This window comes from Tachypleus tridentatus, chromosome 11 (genome assembly GCF_004210375.1).
Source record: "Tachypleus tridentatus isolate NWPU-2018 chromosome 11, ASM421037v1, whole genome shotgun sequence".
Classification (NCBI taxonomy): Eukaryota; Metazoa; Arthropoda; class Merostomata; order Xiphosura; family Limulidae; genus Tachypleus; species Tachypleus tridentatus.
The window spans coordinates 69,763,105-69,789,120 of NC_134835.1; the positions used below are offsets into that span (position 1 = coordinate 69,763,105).

At 33.4% G+C, this 26,016-nt stretch overlaps 1 protein-coding gene and 1 long non-coding RNA gene across 4 annotated transcripts in view; one reads left to right on the forward strand and one right to left on the reverse strand.

The window, feature by feature from the left end:
* The first annotated feature begins 617 nt into the window (after positions 1-617).
* LOC143232402 (insulin-2-like) overlaps positions 618-26,016 on the forward strand; it is a 34,206-nt gene continuing 8,807 nt past the window's right edge. The window contains exons 1-2 of one of the 3 annotated variants that reach the window (XM_076467814.1): positions 618-825; positions 25,450-25,943. In XM_076467814.1, coding sequence (XP_076323929.1) covers positions 25,769-25,943 — 175 coding nt within the window. In that variant the 5' untranslated portion in view covers positions 618-825; positions 25,450-25,768. Of the gene's footprint in view, positions 826-11,633; positions 11,871-25,449; positions 25,944-26,016 lie in introns of those variants that run through there. The other 2 variants (XM_076467815.1, XM_076467816.1) reach the window with 2 other exon arrangements.
* On the reverse strand, positions 15,715-25,479 carry LOC143232403 (uncharacterized). Its single transcript, XR_013017522.1, has 3 exons — positions 25,412-25,479; positions 17,614-17,776; positions 15,715-16,072 (listed from the first exon to the last, which is right to left on the reverse strand). It is a non-coding gene; the product is annotated as an uncharacterized LOC143232403 (long non-coding RNA).

Here is a 26,016-nt window from a genome sequence, read left to right on the forward strand (position 1 = left end):
TGGTATTCAACAAAGCACTTTTAGGATGTACTCTTTATACCTGTGATATAAGATTGGAGTCGCAGTTAATGAGGTATAAGGCTCAAATCATGACTAATGGAGTGTAATGTAAATTGAGTGCTAATTTAGACAAATGACTTTCATTAAGATTACTCTTTTAGAATGCAGAAATTTCAAGTCGTGACTCACAATGCCTTAGGTATGAAATCAGTCAGTATTTATTGAGTCACGCATTTGAATCTATGGTTAACGGGGCACTGCGTGGTTAAAGCACCGAGGTTAAAACAACGTTTGACATTTAACGTTAAATCGTGTTATAAGGTTAAGTTACAGTCAGGGATATTCGAGGTGCGAGTTTCCTTATAAACTGGTCAGTTTTATACATACACACGAGCACGTTACCTTATTTATGGAAATTTTTCTCCACGATTCCATTTCATATAAAGCAATTTCTTTCATACACGTGTTTTTTTTTTCATGTCATGGGCACACCGTCCGTTTCATGTGGACACGGAAAGTGCATTCTGCACATGCTCCTTCAAGCGCGTGCGCGCGCTAACTTCCGCGGGTCGGGCACGTGCACAGCAAATGACATTTTACACCCACACACATAAAGCTGGGACATCTTTGTATATATATAACCTGTGCTTTCAAATTGCGTATAGAAAAGAAGACCGATCAGATCAAAGAACAGCCCCTGAAAGTGAACTTCACAGCAATTTCGCCGGTACGTCACAGACACCAAGGTAGAAAACAATCTTGTACGAATTCTGAAAACTATAGAAGATATAGACAGACGAAACATCTTGCTATTAGGTTTGTAAGGTAAGCTCTATATTCCTTCTTATAATAGGAAAAATATTGAACCGTCTAACTACTAGGAACACGAGAGAAGAAGCTGTTACAAGAAAGTTATTGTTTGGTATTAAGCACGGAGCTACACAAAGGGCCATCTGTGCTTTGCTCACCACGGGTATCGAAACCCGATTTCCAGCGATATAACTCCGCAGACATACCACTGTGCTACTGGGGGGCCTCACAAGAAAACCCCGAAAAAATTAACAAATCAAACAAAGTATCGATCCTGCCAACTTATGGCAGGATTTGTTATTAAAATACTTCATTGTTGATTTATTTGAATAAATAAACTCTTCCCAGAGATGTGAATTGTTATAAAATATCACATTGGTAAGGTTTCGCTTTTCATTTATATTCTAAAACGTCCCATCTCGATAAAAAAAAATCACATGAAATTGCTGTACCAAAAATTGTTTGTATGAAACCATACTCGTTTCTATGTAATGTAAGAGGAATATTTATGTACAAAACTCTAGTTATGTAGCTTTAAGTATAGTGAAACTGATATTGTCACCAATGATGAAATTAATTATAGTTAAAACGATTAATGCGGTTAAAAGTTTTGATTCTTTTCTATAACTGGAAATAGGACACCTGATAAACAACCTTTTGTGCTTAAATTGTCTGTATACGTATATACAATACTCAACAGGTCATTTATGGTGCCACTATTGTAGAACTATTTATTAAAAATATATATTTCAGTCTTAATGAGTTTTAACTTTCAAATTAAAGAGTTGAAAAGTTACTTTTTTAAGGATTTATAAATTAATATGAGCGATGATAAGACATAAGGTACTATTTATTAGACAACAGTTATATATTACAAGTCTGGTGACCTCGTTAGCATTCCATTGTGTACGATCGATGCCCAAAGATTATTTTAAAATCTATATTATAATGATGGCACTAGCTTAGATCCGTAATGTAAACCAAATAAATAAGCGGCCTCTTAAAAGAATATTCTAAAACTACTGTAGTGAATCACAAATAATTCCTAGTAATAAACTGGCATCGTATACTTTCATTGTTAACTAGAATCCTTGAGGTGCGTTACAATAGCAGTTAACGTTTTGCATTTTTGTATTTTAGTGTGTGTGTGTGTTTTTCATACAAAAAGCCACATCGGGCTATCTGCGGAGCCCACTGAGGGGAATCGAGCCCCTGATTTTAGCGTTGTAAATCCGTACACTTACCGCTGTACTAGCTGGGGGTATTTATTTTAGATTGCCCATGCTTGCTTTTATGTAATAGTGTTACACTGATTTTAATGGGTTTCTTATTAAACATTTCTGTAAATGATTTGACTATATGTGATGTAAGACTTTCAACTTCCCACTAGGCCCGGCATGGCCAAGCGTGTTAAGGTGTGCGACTGAGGGTCGCGGGTTCGCATCCAGGTCGTGCCAAACATGCTCGCCCTCTCAGCCGTGGGGGCGTTATAATGTGACGGTCAATCCCACTATTCGTTGGTAAAAGAGTAGCCCAAGAGTTAGCAGTGGGTGGTGACGACTAGCTGCCTTCCCTTTAGTCTTACACTGATAAATTAGGGACGGCTAGCACAGATAGCCCCCGAGTAGCTTTGTGCGAAATTCAAAAAGCAAAAACAAACTTCCCACTACTGTTTCATTATGGAAGCCATATTTAGTTATTCGTTTTGTTTTGTTTTTAGAGGTATTAAGTAGTTTCAAGTAAAACCGTGTTTTCAATAGATAATATGAAGTGAGCTATCTGTGTTTTACCTACCGTAGGTATCAAAACTAGAATTATGACATGAAGAGCCTCTGACTTATTTTTGTGCTACCGGAGTCTACGACTTAAAATATCTTTCTATTTGTCTTTAGTTTTCTAACTTCTATAATTAAAGTTCAATCTAATTTTTTTTAATTATAGAATATTGGAAACGTTTGAAGTAAACTACTGTACTGGTTTTTATTTGATTTTCTAATATATGTAACTAAAGTTTAGTTTATACTGTTTTTAATTATCAAATATTACACTTTGTGACTGATTAACAAGTTACAAGAGATTGAATAAATAGTGGAAGTATCAGTGTTTTTGTTTATAGGTAAAATCATGGGTACTCATTTCGAAACATAAAAGGTAAATGCCTACTTTTATCTGTACAACAACCTTTGAGTCAGTTATATCTAACAATAAAAGGCCACTTAAAGTTTGTTCGCAGACAACTGGAAGAGCTATTGTTCCTGTAAAATAGGTACTCCTTAAATAATTACTGCTTTAAGTATACAGTAATACATGCAAAAAACAAGGAAGTTGGAAAAATTAACCCACTGGAGAAGCATTCCAGTTTCTCGGTTAAGTTGCTAATGTATTTTTCTTTAGTTAAACGTGTTTCATTTTCATCTTCCTGGTTAACCTAAGATTACGTTCCCATTGTAAACACCTGCATTAACACTGTATTTTCCAACCTCAAATTTATTTACACTTTAAGCTGTGTCATCCTTGTATGTAAATCTATACTTTAACTGATATCACTAACATGATTTTCCTCCACACAGAAATCATTTACACATGCATTAAATCCTCAACATCCAACGTAAAGAAATAAATAAGCTGACCTTTTCCGTTAAACTATAATATTCTTCCTTTGCAGTCATCTCGGTCATACGGTTGGCTTACCTCCTATTAACCTGTGTTCAGATAATGTACTTTCTCTCTACAACATCCATACCTACAGTTGAACTATCAAACATTCTACTTCTGTATCAATTAACGTAACATTTTTTTTTCCACCCGAACATCTTAGTTTGGTGTTAAATATTGTATTAACTTTCCCTTCATAGCACCTCGGTTCAGCAGTTGAACTATAATTGCTTCCCCTTCAGGTTTTGGTGCTACAGATTAACTACTATACAATTAGTTCTAAAGCACTTCGGTACTAGAGTCAACTTAATATTTACTTACCTTCCAATATGTGGGATCTGTAGTTGACTCACAATTTTTTTTTTATTCTCTAATAAATTTTCATACAGCTGACGAATTCACTTCTATATTTTAATTTCTTTCCATTTCACTTTGGTACATAGTGTAGAAGAAACATTCGTTTTTCACCTATACAACAAGTTAATAGGATGAGTGAAGTACAGTGTTTTTTTTTTTATTTCATAGGACTCTGGTTTTTCAATTGGGCTTCCATTTACTTTCCTTCTGTAGCACTTTACTACTATAGTTAAACTATAATCTCTATCCTTTCACAGCAGTTTGATACTACAGATTAAGTACCATATATTTTATTACATAATGGTACTGTACTTGAACTATTAATTCCTTTTTTTCCACAACATGTTTATTGTATTGTTTAACTACAATATCAGACTTGAGTTATCTTTAATTTTATTTCCGAGCACCTGGAATTTGTAACTAAACTACTATTAATTTTCTTCCCAATTTCATGGGTTCTTCAGCTTATCCACTATTTTCACCCCTGTATAACACTATAATACTATTGTACTGAGTCAATATTTATTTGGAATTTGCATTCAAACCGTCTTTAATTTTGTTTCCAAATTTTCTGGGTCTGCAATTAACCTACCAGTTTTTACCCTCTATAACACTTCATATTGTAGCTAACCTACCATTTATTGTTCTCTCGTAAAATTATTGTATTGCAGGTGAATCGCCATTTACTTTATTTTCAGAGCACACATATTCTTTAAATTAATTGTACTCTATTTCCTTCATTAATTAAATCACCATGAATTTTTTCAATGCCACATTTATAGGTAAACAACTCTCTCAGTGTCAGGTTTATTTTCAAACACATAGTAAAAACCAAAATACACATTTTAATATTTCATTACTTATTTAAAGCCGGTAAACTTTGAGAAGTTTAAAGGGAATTTTCTTTCTTCAATTTTCGTGCAAGCGACATGCATGTGTTCCTGAAAGTGAAAAAGGGACCTTTTCTTAGCATTTTGGTACTACTGGTAAACTATTATTAATTTCTTATACATCAAAATAAAACATGCTTTTTGAAATCAGTTTCTGCTCCATAGCACCAGAGTTCTGCAGCTGAACAGTCATTAACTTGTTCCTGAGCTTTACAAATGAATTGAAATTAGCTTTATTTTGCATAGAATTCGAGCCCCGCAGTCAAACTGACATTAGCCTTCCATTCTGAAGTCGAACTGCCACTAATTTTTCCACTGACTCCCGTGAATGCTGTATCTGTCGTATCACTAACTTTTCTCTTTCTGACATTAAGTTGAGCTGACGTCCTCTTTATATCATCCTGGAAACGCAGTTGAACTGACATTAACTTCCGATTCAGCACCCATTTTTATCCATTCAAACTGATACTCCCTTCCCTCTCATTGTAACACTAGCTTCAAGTTTCAGTTATTTCACTCCCTGACATTAAACAAAATTCCCTCTCCTAGTATTCTAACACTTAGAATCCTCTTCTCAAACACGAAGTATATTTATTATAGGGAAAAAGTGGTAGATATTATTCAAAGCCCCAGACGAGTTTTGACACCCAGAATGAATTATGCGCAATATACTTCGGCGGGTTTTTCATGTGTTCTATGTATAAAGTATTATTTGTTGACAAAGACTACAAATGACTTTAAGAAGTAGTCATTTTTTAAACTCATGAGATGCACCTTTGGAAGATGTTTTTTAACGGATACTGTTGAAATAGGCATTTCAAACATTATTTAGTTTCTATATTTTTATTTATTCAGTATGCAAAATAAAAATCCAGTTCAATGTATTAAAATAAAATAATCAATAAATGTTTAAAGCAAGTCCACTCTAGAAGCTATTTACATGTAGCAATGAACATAGGAAGTGACGTCATGTATGTTTATTTTTTATTTTGTTTTTTCTTAACAGGGTTATATGATGAATAAACAGCTTTTTACCAAAAGTCAAGAGTGCATTTTAAAACATTTAAGTCTTGAGTATTTTTGTGTTAAATAGTAAATTCTTAAGCATCACCTTTTTGTTATGAGGTGTCCCCTTCTTTTCTACGCTAATGAGTCATTATTGACTTTCACGCTGCTTCTGATAACTGAATACTTAGAACCTATTTTTCATATAACTTATCTAGCTATTATGTCCACAATTTTTCACAGAAAACTGATTACTGTAACCTTTGGATTGGAATAGCTACCGTTATGACACGTTCACATTATGTGTGAATCTAAATAATTAATTGTATTCATCTAAGCTGACTCTTTACTTTAACTCAACATTAGGAAAATAAGACATAAAATGGAAACTAAACCAAGAGGACTCACTGTATGTTAAACAGAAGTGAACTCCTTACTTAGTAGATCGTGCTGTAATGAGTTAACCAGTTAGTAAGTTAACGAATAATTCAAAATGAATCGAGGGTTAATAAAATAACACTCTTAATAAAAAGTATAGCAATCTTACGAAACTAATAATATTATTGTATGTTAATAATTTCATCGTAGGCACTCCAGACCTAAATGAATAATAAAATAATAACATTTTTTTCTCCATAGTATTTAAACCTGACTGGAAATAGTTTTACTTGATTTAGGTAGAGTCAATTGTTAAATTGAAGCTTTATGCGCTGGTATGTATACCAATACTAGTAACAAAAATGAAAAATGGCGGTATGAAATCGCATCTAACAAAAGCAACAAGAAAAATCGACCTACAGCTGAAAAACGCCCTACCTATACCTATTTCGTTTCGAACGAAAATAGTTTGGCTTCGGTATCTCTGCAACTATAACGCATAAAAGTTTTATATTTGGTCAAACAGTTGTTGTTTTGAATTAAGCACAAATCCACACAATGGGCTATCTATGCTGTGCCCACCACGGGTATGGAAACCCGATTTTTAGGGGTGGGAGTCTGCAGACATGCCGCTGTGCTACTGGGGTCTAGTCAAACCCCACTACACCTCAGTTACAGCTCTTTAAACGCCTTTTAACTTGTAACATGAACCTGAAAATAATAAAACTTTAAGATTGTCAGATATTCAGATGTTTATAGAGATAATCAATATCATTACAAAACTGGTTTAGGTCATTACGGAATGGTCAAGATTATGGTGCAACGTTAACTGTTGGAAACATCAGTAAAATATACAGATTGTGGTACAACGCTGATCACTGAAAACATTAGTAAAATATGCTGAGTTTGGTGCAACGCTAACTACTGGTAAAATTAGTAATATATACTAAGTGTTGTGCAACTCCAATTACTGTCAATATTAGTAAAATGTGCTAACTGCGGTACGTCCCCATCTTCGCCCATAATTTTGGCGATTGTGGTGTTACGCCTACTACTGGAAATGTCACTGATTTGATCCTGACACTGTGATTTTAGTTATTGTTTGTGTGTGTTTTCTTATAGCAAAGCCAGAGCGGGCTATCTGCTGACTCCACCATGGGGAATTGATCCCTGACTTTAACGTTGTAAATCTGTAGAGTTACCACTGTACCAGCGGGGACATTTTAGTTATTGACTCTTGGGTTACTTTTTTACCAACGAATAATGGGATTGACCGTCACATTATAACGCCCCCACAGCTGAAAGAGCGAACATGTTTGGCGCGACGGGGATTCGAACCCGCGACCCTCAGATTACGAGTCGAACTCCTTAACCACCTGGTCAATTGTGGATGCATCATAGTAGGCCCTCACTGGTACAACGGTAAATTTATGGATTTACGACGCTAAAATCAGAGGTTCGATTTTCTATAATGTAGCTTTTCTATAAGAAAAAAACACATCATAGTACTTCCGTTCACTTTAGTATATTAGATCATGTTAATTTATAAGAGTACAAATACAAGTTAAGGTGTGTTCTGGTGATTTGGATTACTTTAGGTACGTTAGAACATGTTGCTTTTGAAGAGACAAATGTGGATTCGCTATGGTTATTTCGGTTACATTACTGAATTAAATCATTTTAAATTATGCAAATATAATCGTGCGGTAAGTACGTTATGGTGATTTTAATTAAACTGGTTAATTAGATTATGTTTACTTCTAAGAAGAAGAGTTTGGGCAGGCAATGATGATATTGAGAAACGTAAGTCATCACAAGACGATCCATCATAATATAAGTTTGGCAGCGTCATGACGATTCCAGTTCGTTTATGGAGCTTGGGTGCACATGGTGATTGACTTGGGTTACATGAGTGGGTTAAAGTTAAAACATATTAACATATAAGAGTATATAGATTTGGGTGTGTTGTGATTACTGTAGGAAAGTGTCTTTATGATAACATGTTTCAGTACAAATTGTACAGTATCTTGAAATTATGAAGAAACATGCTCGAATACCTACCTACCTTTCTCTTCTTATGGCCCAAAAGTTTACTCTTCCTAAGTAATAACAAATTTCCAACTAAAACACACGCTTGATTACTCTATGTATACCATATACTGTCCCTGTAGTATCTCCTAACACCTCAACACCCCACGCACACAAAAAAAATAAACGTCTTGCCCTGCGATATGCGAAAAATGCTCGTATTTGCCAACACAGATTTCACCGTTTCGTAGTTTATATAATCCTATAATATTCGTGAAAATAGAATATATAAATCTGAAAAAAGAAGTTGTTAACTATTCATTTAGTGAAATTAATGTATGCTTTAAGGCATTTTGTAAAAATTTTCTTGAAGATGTTATTAAAGCATCTACATAATTCTTTATTTGGGCTAGGTTATAAACATTTATATTAGACCCTTATAGGATTTTATTGCAAGTTTAAAACTATTTAACAAAATTGAAAATCGCATTTATAATCTCATAAGACATTTCCATCTTAATTCGAGTGTATTCACATAGAGTTAAACTGATAAGAAAAAACAGTTTCCAGTCGTGTTTACTTGTAGGTTTAATGAGATTGAGTTCTACGTATATATGAATACGTATATATATATATATATATATATTTAATGATGGAAAACCCGACAGAGGAAGAATATCCAATGGCACAATACCAAGAAATAGAACGAAAATAATTAGATATGCTTTAATCTGACGATACAAAAAATAATCACTTGAGAGTTGTTTGTTTCTATACGTTCTCTGTACGTGTTGTCTGTTATTTAAAAACTTTGCGTCATTGAGTTCTTAATTTGCGGAAGCATTTTTTATCTCTCACAAAGATAATGTCATAACAACGGGAAAACGTTTCTATTTGCTATCTCGTAACCTAGCAACGGAGAAGTCGACATCTCTATTTGCTACAGCGTTATCTTAGCGACGAATCAAACACCAATCCCATGTACACTCATTAACCTTGGTGGTGACAACCAAGTGTCACATTCAAGATTTCTATGGTGCTATAAATGGACGTAAATTCGTTAAGTATTAAATAACATTCATATAATTATATGTCAGTTTCATCAAATACTTAACCGAAAAAAACAACCTAATGACGGGAATCTCTGACAAGGTTTTATGTATCACCTAATGAATCATCACCAGCACTGGAGCACGACATGGTTGAAAACAATGGTTCATTGTTTGTGATCTTTCAAAACATTTTTAGAAGAGTTTTCGAAGATAATTTCTTATTTCCAAACATGAAATATTTAAATTGCCAAAGGTTTAGATTATTGAGGTTCACAATGTTTTTAAGAAATCCATTTGACCAAGTTTTTGTCCGCCTGTCAGCGATTTGAGTAATTACTTTGTTTTCTCAGTAATTCATTTGCTTCTTTCAGAACTTCACACAAAGCTACAGAAACGTTATCCTTGTCAAGCTGTCCCTAATTCTGAGCTGGTAGACGATATAATTTGCTCGTATCCTTCTGTTTAAGTAGAAAGCTTCAGAGTAGGTTTATAACACCCACGGGCTGAATGTGTGAAGTGACGTTTTTGTGGGAACCGGTCGCGTTTCACCATGAATATTCAGATTCACAGTTTGGGCAAGACAACATCGGGGCCACGAATGGCTCGCATTTGAGTCAGGAAAACAGTTTTGGACAGGCTCCTTTTTTTTACCAGCGTTTTAGAAAACCTAAATAATTTCATCCTAAATTTTGACTTATGACGAGGTGGCCTGTTTAACGCGGATGTTACGAAAAGTAAATTAACAATTTTCTGTTAAACTCTTTTGTGTTTTGAATAATAGTTTGTTTATTTATTTGTTGAATTTCTCGCGAAGTTACTCGACAGGTGCTAGTCACTGCCAATGTAGACTAGAGGAAAGAAAGCTAGTCAACAGCATCCACCGCCAACTCTTGAGCTACTCTAATCGAATATCAGGATTAATTGATACATCATAATGCTACCACAGCTAAAAGGAAGAGCATATTCGGTAATGGGATTCGAATCCGTAATCAAACCACTGTCTTAAAGTCATAACGCTGTTGATTTAAGATAAAATAGAATCTAAATTACTTACACATATTTCCTCTTGGCACTGTTGGCGTTAATGTTCTCTTGCTTAACGTTCTTTGACTCTTAAAGATGTAAGGTAATATATACTAGAGGGCTTCAAGTAAATGTCATGAAAGATGATTTAACGAAGTCACGTTTTCGGTGTGTATACTCAGAAACACTTGTAGTTTGTTTGTTTTTTAATTTCGCGCAAAGCTATACGAGGGCTATCTGCGCTAGCCGTCCCCAATTTAGCAGTGTAAGACTAGAGGGAAGGCAGCTAGTTATCATCACCTACCATCAACTCTTGGGCTACTCTTTTACTCTTGTCCGTCACATGATAACGCCGCCACGGCTGAAAGGGCGAGCGCGGTTGGTGTGACGAAGATTCAAACCCGCGACCCTCAGATTACAAGTCGTGTGTCTTAACCACTTGGCCATGCCGAGCCAACACTTGTAGTGAGACCTAGGAGAAGATTATAAAATATGAGATGTGCCACCAACAAAGTTTTTTCCACAAAAAGCAACGAACATCTGAAGAACCACAGCCCTCTTCCACAAATGTGCAATCTACTTTTTTCCCACTTCATTTATGCAGTGTAAAAATCAACCAATATAGCGGTCTGCTTTGCAGAGCAAAAGTAAAATTTGTATAATATAAGTTGCAAACACTTTAAGTGTTTTTTTCAAGTTTGAAAAATAATATATAGAGGAGTTTTCATGCATTCAGATAAAACTTTTATCTTGAATTTAATAGTTACCTGGTTTAAATACCGTATTATGACGTATGAAAAAAAAAAACATACCATTTTTATACCTGGGTGATTCTGTTTATCTATTTCCCGGTGGCTATGTGTAATACTAAATACTTATTTCGTTAAAATTAGAGGTTTTATACCTTGGTAATTCTGTTTATCTAGTTTCACGTGACTCAAGTGTAATATTGAAGTCGTATTTCGTTAAAACTAAAGGTTCGATTCTCACAGTGAGAAGAACAGAGATATTCTCTTGAGAAATTTAGTGCTTAACGAGAAACAAAGAAAGAAACATTTAAGTCACGAATTCTAATTACAGATGTCGGTGAAAACAATACATGGAAAGTAGGAAAATACAACGTATCTTAAAACAACCTCTTAACGTTAAACAACTATGACGCTTTAAGATTCAATTGATTACATTTAGCTACTATATTATATTTCAATTTGCCAAGTCTTGTAAAAGGTAGGGACGGTTCAAAATCATTTTTCGGTAGAATATCCGTTCCTCTGTTTATAAAGTAATTTTTGTGACAATTGCGCGTGTAACTTCGCGTGTGTTTTGACGCAGTTTGAAGCTGCAGTCACTTTTATTACTTAGTAGCCTAGAGTATTACCGTTAACTTCCTAGTTTGTTGCGTGACTAGAACTACTAAACTCTGGCTACAAAACCACACCTCTCGAGAAGAAATAACAAAGAAGCCACAAGTATAACGCGATCAATTCTTACTGGCTGTTTTAACCGTTGACAAAACCCATCTGTCCATTTTGGTTCTCTGTGCTGAAGCTAGAGATGTTAACATTCGCTAAAACAGCCGTATAATGCTGTATTAACAATGAATTAAGTTTGATATATTATGGCAGAAATTTAAGACTTCCCTACTTTTGGATGCTTGTAGTTTGCAGCTTACGTAAGTATATTTGTTTGATTTTCTTATGAGAGTTTCAGACAGATGGGTGTACTCCGTTTCCCTCTGTTCACCTGTGCTAAAATCCTACTAGCTACGCTGTATTTACGAAAAAAATTTTGACAATGGTTGTTTAAGTCACTTTAAAGTTTCCTTACGATGTTAGCATAGGAATTTAAGTACTATAGTCACAGCGTAATGGCCATAAGTTTCAATAGCAAAGTAAGTTAAAGTGTTTTCTTGTAGAGATAACATACTAGTAGCATTTTTTTTTTATTTGGAGACAGCCCTGTTTTCTATCAGAATTAACACTAACAGCAGAGTATAAATCGTTTTTTTACTAATTTGGAGACCATCAAATAAGTTAAAATGCTTACTGAAAGAGACAGTTGGTCTGGGCTTTACTGTGCTAAAATCATAAAAAAAAAATTGTGCAAACCAACATTAGTGCCTCTCTTCTGCATATCCGCCTTTAATTTACAACTAATAAACTACAGGGAAAACGCTGGTCAATAGGACTCGACTAGTATTCTAACTCTTGTGTATCCACATCGTAAGATTTGACTTTGACTCGCATTCTAACACCACACCCACGGTTGAAAAGTGAGGGACTATTATTTATTTAGAACCTGTTTGTCATCTATACCACACAAATATATTGTTGTCTTTATGTGTGATCGTCCACGTCATATATATAATACAATTGTGTTCTTATGTGTGATCCTCCTAGTCATGTATATAACACAAACATATTCTTATGTGTTATCCTCCAAGTCAGCTATATAACACAAGTATATTCTTATGTGTGATTTTCCAAGTCAACTAAATAACACAAGCATATTCTTATGTGTGATCCTCCAAGTCAGCTATATAACACAAGCATATTCTTATGTGTGATTTTCCAAGTCAGCTATATAACACAAGCATATTCTTATGTGTGATTTTCCAAGCCAGCTATATAACACAAGCATATTTTTATGTGTGATCCTCCAAGTCAGTTATATAACACAAGCATATTTTTATGTGTGATCCTCCAAGTCAGTTATATAACACAAGCTTATTCTTATGTGTGATTTTCCAAGCCAGCTAAATAACACAAGCATATTCTTATGTGTGATTCTCCAAGTCAGCTATATAACACAAGCATATTTTTATGTGTGATCCTCCAAGTCAGTTATATAACACAAGCTTATTCTTATGTGTGATTTTCCAAGTCAGCTAAATAACACAAGCATATTCTTATGTGTGATCCTCCAAGTCAGCTATATAATACAAGCATATTCTTATGTGTGATCCTCCAAGCCAGCTATATAACACAAGCATATTCTTATGTCTGATCCTCCAATTCATGTATATAACACAAGTATTTTGCCGCCTCTATGTATGATTCTCCCGCATGAAGTGATCTGGTTCTTACGGTACTGTGTATGGAATCCTTGTTGAATGGTAAAATTATCTTCCAGTTAGTTTTCCTAAAACCACATTTTTTCACATTTAGAATAGTTGAAGCGTGTTGTCAAAACGATTGTTATAATTTTGTAACAATCCTTTGAACGTTCTTGGTTCTAAATTCTGATTTATACCCTCTAGCACAAGTGTAAGGAACGGTTTTAGAACTTCCTGGTTTGAAACCTTCTAAAGGTACAACTAATTAAAACACCTTTATATAGGTTACATACACCCATATCAACATGTTTATGGGTGTGTGTGTTTCTTATAGCAAAGCCACATCAGGCTACCTGCTATGCCCACATAGGTGAATCGAACCCCTGATTTTAGCCTTGTTAATCTGAAGACTTATTGCTATCCCAGCGAAGAACGCATGCTTATGGTATCTAACTTCTTTGGCATAGGGATCGTGACACTTCTTAATGAAATTAAGATATGTTCCTGCATTTCCACATCTTTTATGTACACATCAATTTTATGGTTGCCATTTTTAATATATCAGCATAGTGGGCGTTGTCCACCCAAGTAGCAGAAATACCCCAGTGGTCAGAAATAGTCACAATTTCGGCTGGGAAAAAAAGTCGAAAATTTCTTAATACCCTAACACTATATAAAGTAATATAATAAAAGACATTTTAAGATATTTATGTATTGTAACAATAACATGTCATATTGTATGAAAAGTACATGACATACACACATTAATAATACAACTTACATAACATTATAGCGTTACATATATGTTCAAGGATACAAACAGTTTGTTAACTTGCTAAGCACATTTATATGTATAATGCAGAGCCAAGTGCACTTTTCAGGTATATGAATGAGGTTAGTCATCACATGAGTGAGTAGAATTATTTAATATTTTAACTTCTCCAAATTCAAAAAGTTATAACTATAAATTTTCAAATTGTGGCTTTTTATCCTGCATTCGACATCTTAGCTCAAATTGTCAAAGATAATTTAAGGTACCAGAATATACCGTCAAAACAAGTTCCGATGACTTTGTGTGACGTTCTACTAGCATTTTATTTTCTAATTCGTGGATTTCAAGAACGATGTACAATAGTCTTATGATGACAAAATATATGTTGAAACTAGCTGATGTCAAACAACAGGTTCACATAGCCTGGATGAAAGGCAGTGCTCAGAATTCTAGATGAAAGTTGTGTTAGTAAACCTGATGCCTTAAACAAGTATATTTTAACACTGATCACACATATTTAGTAATATAATTAAGAGCAACGCATAAAATTTTATTAAAACTATCATTTAGACACATGATAGACCATGACCTTGATGCTGTTTGTTCAAGGTCGTGGATTAACAAATAGGCCTAATGAAAGATGGCGCTAACTTCTATAGAACTAGTTTTGATCACGTGACACAGTATCTTATGACAAGGTTCAACAGTTACCACTTGTTCTAGTTTCATAATTACTTAATGTTTTAAGTGTTATTAACGGTTTTTATGTAATGCATTTCTTTCTTGAGATGAATGTTTAATGCTGTCTTTCTATAGATGTTACAAGTAACATGATTAAAGATTTTATTCTAAATTTTTTGTTAAGATGAAAAAATTTTGCAAGAAAATTTTCGTTCAACAATGTTGTTGTTTCAGCTTAGGCTACGTTGGAAAACTTTGTCGTAGTAAACGCTTTATTAGCTACAGTAAAGACTGCTGAAGCACTATGAATGATTCATACAATTGTGTCTTAGGTAAAATATATTTACGTATATAAATTAAATTTTTATTTCTTATCTCAGTGATGTCATCTTTTGGTAACGTGTAAACTTTTTTCCCATCCTGCACAAATAAATTCAGATCGTGTTTTTGCACTTGTCCCCATCTCTCCCCTCACCCATCGCGGCTTTTCTACTCATTTTCGACCTTTTGTTAGCGGTCGACAGTCTATTGTAATAGTAGTTGGTGTTGGGTGTAGTCTATTTGTTTGCTACCCCTCGCGACAAATAACCTTTTTTTACTTGTTAGTTCTGAAGGTCAAATTTTAGTTTTGCTTGTTTACTATTTGATTTGAGCGGTAATTCAATAATAAAGAAATATATACTCAATAAGCCCCGAAAAGTCAGTTTTTATAAATAGTAAGTATTTTATCTGTAAACTCCCAAAGCGAAGGACGTGTTATTCTTGTGTTAGTTCATAGCCAAACTGTGACATTGATCATACCTCGCAGGTATGGTATCCCAGGCAAACTAGACGTAAGTTATGTAGATCCATGATTAATGAGAGGTTGTCTTATGTCATGCAAAAAAACTTATGAATAGCTTCCTACATAAACAAGCCAAGATTTCTATTTCGAGCTTAAGTAAATTAAATGCACTTTATGAACACAATTTCGTAACAGTTTGTTTTGTTTTTATAATACGAGGAATTCAAACCTCTTTGTTTTTTATCACGAAAATATAACCCGGAAACAAACAAAATTTATTTTTCCAGTTTATACTCAGCAGCAACTTTTAACACTATCACAAATGATCTTACTAAAGACGAACTATGAACTCACACATGTAAGCTTTTAAAGTTCATACAGAACTAGTTTTTATACGAGAATATCAGATTAGAAAGCAGTAGAAACTGTTCCGTTCACGTCATGTTGATTCTCTTGCTGGTGTTTGATCTCCAAGATAATTCAGGAGTGAAAGTGACAACTTGAAGCTACTAATATTGAGCAAGACCAAGCAATTTCTTGTTTGATACCCCCCTCCTCGGATCTTCACAATATACCTTGAAACTATAAAGATATATTGGTTTTCACTTGAGTAGAAACAGATGTATCTAGTTGTATAGGTAAGAATAACAAACAGATCAAAAGCTTGGCAGGATATCACTTAGGCTAGAAAATCTGCCCTGCAGGATACATATATATATTCTAAGTAAATAGGATCAAAAACACAAATTTAATGGAATCGAACTTTTTCATCATCCTTTTTTTTTCAACCTTATTTTCAACTCTGCTGTTACACATCAGATCTGGTGTTTGTAGGCATTTCACTTTTCATTTTCATTTTAGAATTTCTAGATCTCTCAAAGTTAATGTTTAGAATTCGTAATAATTTTAGGAATATTTTTGGTAATATTAAAAAAAAAGATTGAAAATTACTTATGAAGAAAAACTAAAATAAACACTGAATTTTAGGGTAAAAAAGAATATAAACCTAGAAAGATTGAAAAAACAACAACACGAAACCCTATACAGAAAACAAGGTTAATGACAATGAATAGCTGAGTCCAAATTATGGACACACAAATCATAAAAGAGATGAGTTTAAAAACAATGAAAACTTAGAAACCTGGACTTAAACCAATGAAAAAAATATAAAATTTGATTAAAAACTAGAAATGTACAGAGCAAAAAACAAAATAAATATTTAAACTATGAAAACTCAGATTGAAAACAAGAGAGTTATAACAAGCCAGATCAGACACAGCGAAAATCGGAATTAGAAAAAATCGAAAAAGAGAAGAAATAAAAATCTACATTTAAAAGGATAAACGTTAGAAAGCCCATTTTAAAAAATAATAAAAACAAATAAACAGCAAAAAAATGTAGAAAGCCAAATGCCAACTAGTGACTCAGAAACATATCTGAAGGGTCACATTGCAAAATGCCGGGTTTTGGTACTCCTGGTAGGCACGATCCAGATAGACCATTGTGTAGCTTTGGCGGAACAAAAAACAACCAACTCCAAATAAATAAAAACAAACACAAGAAAACACGTACAATAGCATAAAAAATAGAGAAACTGACTATTTAAAACAACATACAGTAAGTGCTACAAATACAAGACAATAATAACATAGAAAATTAGCTAAAAGAACAATGGAAGCTATAACATATAAAAACCTAAATAAAGAAACTAGATTATACGTAACAGAACATAAAATAACGAATTAAATGTTACTGAGTATTATTTAGTGTTATGAATTATTTCGTATAAAGGTTACAATTTTTCAACACTGCACATTTAAAGAGATTTCAACTTGTTAGAATTCACGATTAGCAATTTCAGCTCGTCATGTGAAACGTGAAAAAACGAACACATCTGTACAATAAAATACAATTATTCGAATTAAACACTTCTGGGGTTACATTATAAGTTTAAAACGTTAGAAACTTTGTAATTATTCCCAACTTCATAAGTTAAAATACCTTAATTAATATTTGATCTGGAAATTTAACTGTGTAGTCGACCAGCACCTATGATCAAGCTATAAGCTTTACCATGTTTAAAAAAAACAAAAACTGTTGAATACCAATGTAATTTTACTCACCACAAAACTTCCATTTTCAGTCAAACACAGAAGATTTAAAAGTTTGGTTCAAGGAAGAGTTTCTGTTGTGAACATGACCTCGATGAACTTATGCATTTGACCATTAGTTGTATACTATAAAGATCCAAAGTCTGGTGTTCTTAGATGATCATGTACTTGTGATCTGGTTTCAGACACACACGAAATGATTAATACGTATATTCAGTAAATACATATTTAAGACCCAGCTGATATGACATATTAAGGTGCAAAATTCAGCCCAAATAAACTTATATATTAATTAGGATTTGTAAGTATTGTTCTAAGCTCTCCTTTTTTTTTTTTGAAATATTGTCCCTATATCACCCACGAGGTGTTAGAGAACCAAAGTAGAATCAGTAGTAAAAAACTGATTTGCATCATTTGTCACAGTAAACATTTCTTATGACGTAAAGGTTAACCGAAGTTATCAGAAATATCAAAATTACTTTTCGATTTCGAAGACGACTTGAAAATTATTCACAATAACCTATGCTACAAAATTGCTATTTAATAACGTAATTTTTAGCTGCGACGTAGCGGCTCATAGGACGGCTATGAGTTGTTTTTTTTTTCAAGTACAAACTTTTATCTCATAGCTCTATCTCTTGATCGATTTGAGATCTAATTACAGTTTTGGACTCGGGAGGTTAAACCCCTTCGATGAATGTATTTGAACACGTCCAAGGTGTCTCGTAGATTAACTTATTCTACCCCTGCCTAAAAGAATATCAAATGCTGCGGCTATTGAGGATTCCCTCTTGTTATTTGTTAAATATGTCTATGTGCCAGCTCAAAGTCATCCCAGGGGTGCAGCCATCAATACCATAGTTTCCTGTGTCATTTAAAGATTAACTATGCTTGCTCTCATCACATCAGTCGGTGGAAGAAATTATATTCTTCCTAGTTGACTCGCAATCCCGTACTAATGAAGATTGTTTATTATATATCTGACAGAACAGACAACCAAATCCCAGCTTTAACAAGTCGCTTTTACTTCCACGTGTAAAAGATATTATATATCTGTCACTCAGCTTGTAATGGTCTCCTCCCGTTAACGTGGTCTAGAAAACAACTATTCTGTTTGATTTGTTATAGGATAAGAGACTTGTGAACGAAGTAGCAATTTTTCATAGCCAGAAATTTCTTACGAAATTAATTCTAGTGACTGATGCAGTACTTTTTAATGTTAATTCAAAGTTTAAAAGAGAACTGATAAAATACAAGCAATATCTAAAGTTTAATACAATGTGACATTCAGAAAGTTTGAAGTATTACTGTATATCTTAGTAGTAAGCCACATAAATACAGTTTCAAACCAACCAGGTGAAAAATCACGTTGTTAGTGTTATGTAAAGAATAAGCCAGTTCTGAGTGTAATTTCTTTCTTTCAACCATGTTTTTAATATCTGAAAGGTAACTAAAGCATGCAGAGTTCATATTTACTTTAGAAAAGCTATGTTTCATATTATATATATCTTTGTTAATATAATTTAAGGGATACTAAAAAAAATTCAATACTACTGTTTTGAAAAAGCCAAAACATTTCCTATGGACCATTACCAAAACTTATTTCTTTGTATAAAACGAGAATTTATCTATATAAATTAATTAAGTTCTGTTAAATCTCGCTGAGATTTTCATAAGGAGTCGATATACTTTTAAGCGAATGCCAAAAAAGAAAAAAAAAAATTATAAGTTCAGTTACCCTACAAAGAAAGGCTATAACCTCTGTTGGTATCTTGTTGTTGGTAGTTAAAATATTATTTCTTACTTTTTCACAAGGTTGTATGCTAGATGCATGTCAGTTATTAAATACCGATCAAATATAATCTAACCGTATATACACGAGAACTAAAAATAACATATAAGATGAAATGTTAAATTAAATTAGTACACACACACGTGCCAACGAATACTTTCACAGACGTAAGACGTTCCGTGCTCGTAATTAGTCACGAGTAATTCAAGCATTTAACAGTACCCAGTCTTCATTAACCAGTTTTAAGGTATGTTCTTATAAGTCAAATTGTATTGTTAAAATGGAAAATAATGTTTGCTATAATTGGAATGTAATAAAAAACATACTGTAAACATCATAGATTGCAAGCTGTCAACAATAACAGTAATTAGAAAATTGTCTATAATAGTAATAATATAAATATGGTAGTAATAATAACACAACTTTATTGTCTAGGATACCATCAAAGTGTAAGGACAGAAATGTTCGCCTTAATACAAATTTCTTGTAGCCATGACATAGACTAGTGGTTAGAGCGATCGATTCGTAATCTGAATGTAGTGGAACTGAAACTTGTCGCTGCTTATGCTCACTCTATCAGCCGTGGGAGTGTTATAATGTGATAGTCAAACCCACTATTCTTTCTTAAAGAGTTATCCTAGAGTCGGCGGGATGTAATGTTGACTAGCTGTTTTACTTCTAATCTTTCATTTCAAAATTAGCGACGACTGTAACAGCTCTCGAGCATTTTTGAGTGAAATTTAACAAACAATTTTGCCTTTTATTGTTAATACTTATTGTATTGTGTTTTCGTCTCCAGAAAATATATATTATACTGTACAGGAGATCCTGTATCAATTTTTATAAAATATATATTATACTGTACAGGAGATCTTGTATCAATTTTTATAAAATATATATTATACTGTACAGGAGATCTTGTATCAATTTTTATAAAATATATATTATACTGTACAGGAGATCTTGTATCAATCTTTATAAAATATATATTATACTGTACAGGAGATCTTGTATCAATCTTTAGAAAATACATATTTTACTGTACAAGAGATCTTGTATCAATCTTTATAACATATATATTATACTGTGCAGGAGATCTTGTATCAATATTTAGAAAATACATGTTACACTGTACAGGAGATCTTAAATCAACCTTTAGAAAATATATATTATACTGTACAGGAGATCTTGTATCAATCTTTATAAAATACATATTATACTGTACAGGAGATCTTGTATCAATATTTAGAAAATACATGTTACACTGTACAGGAGATCTTAAATCAACCTTTAGAAAATATATATTATACTGTACAGGAGATCTTGTATCAATCTTTATAAAATACATATTATACTGTACAGGAGATCTTGTATCAATATTTAGAAAATACATGTTACACTGTACAGGAGATCTTAAATCAACCTTTAGAAAATATATATTATACTGTACAGGAGATCTTGTATCAATCTTCAGAAAACACATATTATACTGTACAGGAGATCTTGTATTGATCTTTAGAAAATATTTTGTGTTCATTTGTACTCATACAACACAATGTTGAGCTTAATGTTGTAATGTAAAGTATCTTTTAGCTTTAAAGAATAAGACGCTATTTACGCAAAAGTTTATGTACCACGCCACTGAGCAACACTATAACTAGTCAATAAATTCTACACAGAACATCACAATCTGAGGGTAGGAGAGAGAGTCTGTGCTTTAGATGGTGCTAAGCTCTTCAAGTGTGTAAATAAGTAACTAGCTTTTATTGCCAGTTTAATATGTGAAGGCTTTAGTGTGTGAAACATTTATCATTATAAAATTATTAGCAGATTAAGTGACAACCGCACTAACCCTACTATCTGTGAGACCAACAAAACTGAAAGCTGAAATTGAGGAGTTTACACAACTGCGAACTTTTGTTTCTCCTCAGATGAATTAAACGCCTGCTTAACTTCGTAGTTAAAACGTAAATAATTCAACATTCATTTAACCAGCTATAAACCTGTTTATTATTTGAATGCTAATATTATAGACACTTCTGTCAAATTAAACATTTCATGATTGTGCGTTAACTTTAGGTATGTTGGTTACCTGAATCTGCTTGAAGCAAATTAAAATTCTCAAATTATTACTCTCATTCGATTATTGAGGGATAAGTGATTAAAAATTAAATAAAACTAATTACTAACTTTTTCTTATAAACATTAGAAATGGCTGTGCCTGCTACTGTTTACTTGTTTGTTTCTTGTGTTGCTGTGTTTGTGTTGTTTCTTCTTTTGGTAGGAGAAATGGCACTTACCACATATAATTTCCTTGTTTTTACGTATGCTAATGTAATCAACAAACGGCATTAGGCAACAAACTTACTAAATCTTGATTTGTAGCCAAACAATCGGATTGTAAAACAGAATAACCTACTTCTAAAGGTGTGATAAAAATGAATTATTTTAATCATTACAGTTTGCTTTTAGAGAATGAAAACTAAGTATAAACGGATTTTAAAACTGCAAATGAAACATGGGTGTTTGTAATGGCGAATCATTTGAGTTGAGTAGTTGTATTGTAATATTTAAGTTTTTCTGCGAATCTCTAACTATAAGTTCGAATAATCGCAACAGTTTGTAATAAAGCTTTTTTATCAAGTAACTAGAATTACACTGCAGATCAAATTAATTATAAATTAAAAACTGCTATAAACACCATAGAACGCATTAGTTAACTTTACCGTTAAAAAAGTAACAATAATAATACATCTTGGGTGTGTGTACTTTCTTACAGCAAAGCCACATCGGGCTATCTGCTGTGTCCACCGAAGGGAATCGAATCCCCGATTTTAGCGTTGTAAATCGAAGACTTATCGTTATTACAACGATAGATTACATCTTGGCATCACACTATATGGACAGCAATTTAATATACACATGTCACTAACATGTTTCTAAGGTACTCCAAATCACGATATAAGATTTATGGAAATTCGTCAATGACCTTTAAATAAACGTTGCTCCGCAACATTAAAAAAAGTTTTAATTTTACTCTGGACACCTTGGCCATTCGTGGTATAAAGGTTGTTCAGTAAAGCTTCAAAACGTGTATCACTTCAGACAAATAGCAAGTAAACTAAATCACTACTTCCTTTCACACTGAAAACCTTGGCCATTCCTGATATAAAAGTTATTCAGTAAAGCATCCAAACGTGCATCACTTCAGACATAATAAGTAAAGAGAACCACCACTGCCTTTTACACCACACACCTTGAACATTCGTCTAGTCAAGCTTCCAAAACTGTATCACTTCAGCCAAGTAGCCTTGCCTGCAGAATCATCTCTACATTCTACTTCGCATATATTGCACTTAAGGTAACCGTGTAAAACATTTGGTAAAAACACATTTCTTTAAATGTTACTAAATCTTCTTTACACACAGCAACACAATACGAATACATACGCTTATGGTATGTTATCAGGAAAAATTCACATTGTGACTTGTTTTACTATATCATTAAACCTCTCATAATGTCGCTCTCTCTCTCTGTATATATATATAAACTTTTACTAATTTTTGGGCTTCAAAACCATAAATTATTGTAGGGTTGCAAAACTGTAAATTATTCTGTGGCTACAGAACCACAAGTTATTGTAGTACTAGAGAACTAAACTTTATTGTAATACTACAGGACCACAGATTATTGTAGTACTAGAGAACAAAAAATTATTTTAGTGTTACAAGCTACAGAACCACAGATTACTTAACCGATACATAACCACAGTTTTCACAATTGATACAATATATGTTGTATTTAGTAGGTTATAATAACACTGCAACCTCATTTGTACAAAAAACACAGAAGATTAATGTATTTTCTCTAAGCAACAACCATGACGTAGAGACGTTTGACCACGATCAAAGACCAAGAAACTTGAAATTGGGTTCATTAGTAAATGATAGCAGGATCACTAGTTATACGAAGGTCCCTGAACTCTTTCTGGTTACAAACAGTAACCATTTCTTCTTAAATTAGAAAGTTTTTTGAAAATAATTTAGATTACTTGAGTGATGCTTAAAAAATAATAAGCATTTTTAAAACCGGTTTAATTGTTGGCATGTTTTCATGTCAACTTTTAGTCTGCTATATGAAAATGTCTTTATTTATAAAAGCACTTGTACTTAAATTTATTTTACATTATTTTAAACTTTTTAATAAACGATTTTATTCTACAAAACTACAATATACCGTATACAAGTTGTTTTTGTGAAAGTAATTTGAAATGTAGTCTAGGTATGACAATGTAGATCTTTTTTGTTTACTTATCAGTCTGTTTTGTATCGTTTTTCTAAAGACGAAACGCAGTCGTCAATGGTGAATTCTTCTTAAATGCTATGTGGTTGGCTTTATTTCTTAACGACCCGGAGTAAGGGCAGAATTACAAAACTTAATGAACAGGGTATTACATTTCGTATCTTATTAGACAAGTTAGTACGAATTATTATTCCAGCGTAACCACCAATCCTAGTGGTTGCACTAAAGCTTTATTTGAAAAGATAAGAATATAATTTTGTTCCAAGTAATATCTTATGATAACGAATTTCTAACGGATGATAATTTTTAACGTTTTCTGAATTGGTTCTTCCTAATAATTAAACAGAACTTTCAGTCTGTTTGTTTAAACTGAGCTGTAACTAAAATAACAAGAATTCAGACCGAAAAAACTTATTTGATATATTTACAACGCTAAAATCAGGGGTTCGATTCCCCTCGATGGACTCAGCAGATAGCCCGATCTGGTTTTGCTATAAGAAAACACACACACATCTCATGGTTCGGCATGGCCAAGCGTGTTAAGGCGTGCGACTCGAAATATGAGGGTCGCGGGTTCGCATCCCCGTCGCGCCAAACATGCTCGCCCTTTCAGCCGTGGGGGAGTTATAATGTGACGGTCAATCCCACTATTCGTTGATAAAAAAAGTAGCCTAAGAGTTGGCGCTGGGTGGTGATGACTAGCTGCCTTCCCTCTAGTCCTACACTGCTAAATTTGGGACGACTAGCACAGATAGCCCTCGAGTAGCTTTGTGCGAAATTCAAAAAACAAACAAACACATCTCATATGGGGACTGTTTGGGGGAGAAGTTCTCCAATGGGGATCTGTTTATATTTGATATATACTTTAGAAACAAGAGTATTTTCACTTCAAAAAGGGGGGACGATTACAACATCTCTAGCTGTGTAAAGTTTCCACATTATTAGTATTTTAAAATAAAGTACACACTTTTGTTGTGTTCAGTAACGCTATGGGCTTTATTTTATGTGGCATATCTAGGCAGTATAAACATCCCAATTGTGTATAAGTAAGTCAATACAAATACATTTGTGAAGGTGATGGTTTGGTGTTAATGATTTATTTTTTATTTATTTAATATTGTAAACATTTTTGTCAGTAACATATTTTAACCGAGAAATACACGCAAGCATGATGAATCTTTTTTTTCTTTTAACTTCAACATTATGAGGCCAGTTACTTCTTATTGAGAACAATGGCCATCGAGTATGTAAGTATTAAGTATGCATAAGCAGACCATATGCATAAGGTCTTTATAAAGATAAGCTTTATATGATTGGCGTAAGCCCAGAACAAGTTCGGTTGCCTTTCTCGTGGAGCTTCAAGTTATACATTGTTTAGGAGAACGAGTTTTGAACAGAACCGAGAATAAAAACACTGATCGAGTAGAAAGACTTCTTCGTGTATTTATAATTAACTTGGGAAATGTAATATTTTAATATCATATATGTTCTAAAAGTTGCTGAATGCTTTGAGATATTAAAGGAAAGAAAAAGAAACAAATGTTTCGACAATATTTTAAGGGGATTTATAATTTTATAATAGACGAACGAAAAAAACATAAAAATCATATTATGTTTTCTAACTAATGCTTTGTGTATTTAAAATATATATATATATCTAATAACTTGTACTTACACATGTCGATAAATTTGATAATGTTAAATTTAATGACTTACGTTACATTGACAGTTTATACGTTGTGGTTTTTCCCCAGGCCTTGAAATACGACGCTCACTGTTTACTGGAGGCAATCCCTAGTTTCCGTGGTCAATCAGTTTGCGTGTGGTCAGCCTGGGCTGCACGTGTCCGTCTCGTGCTCTCACCGAATATAAGTTTTTTTTTTTCAAACTTCTCTGATCACAGGAAAATACAAACTTATTTCGTCAACACTGAAGAGTTAATTTAAAATCATCCCAAGATAAAACGGCCCAGGCTGGTGAAACGCACGTAGACTTAACAACAAAAAGTATTAGAAGAACAGAAAATAAAGAAGAAAGTGGGCTTGTGTACCAGTGAATTATCAAACAGTGGTCATGGCAACCAAACTTACATCTTTGATCTCACCTGTTTGCATCGTGATTGGCTTGCTTCTCCTTACAAGTAGGGCCGATTCTAGTGTAAGACTCTGTGGAAGTCATCTCTCCGAAGCGCTGGCTTTGTTATGCCGTGCTCATGGCGGATTCTATTCACCACATGCTAAACGCTCAGGTAGGGTTTTACTTTCTACTTTGAAAGTTGTGAGACCACTTAATAATCATATAACACAGAACTGATAAATAAT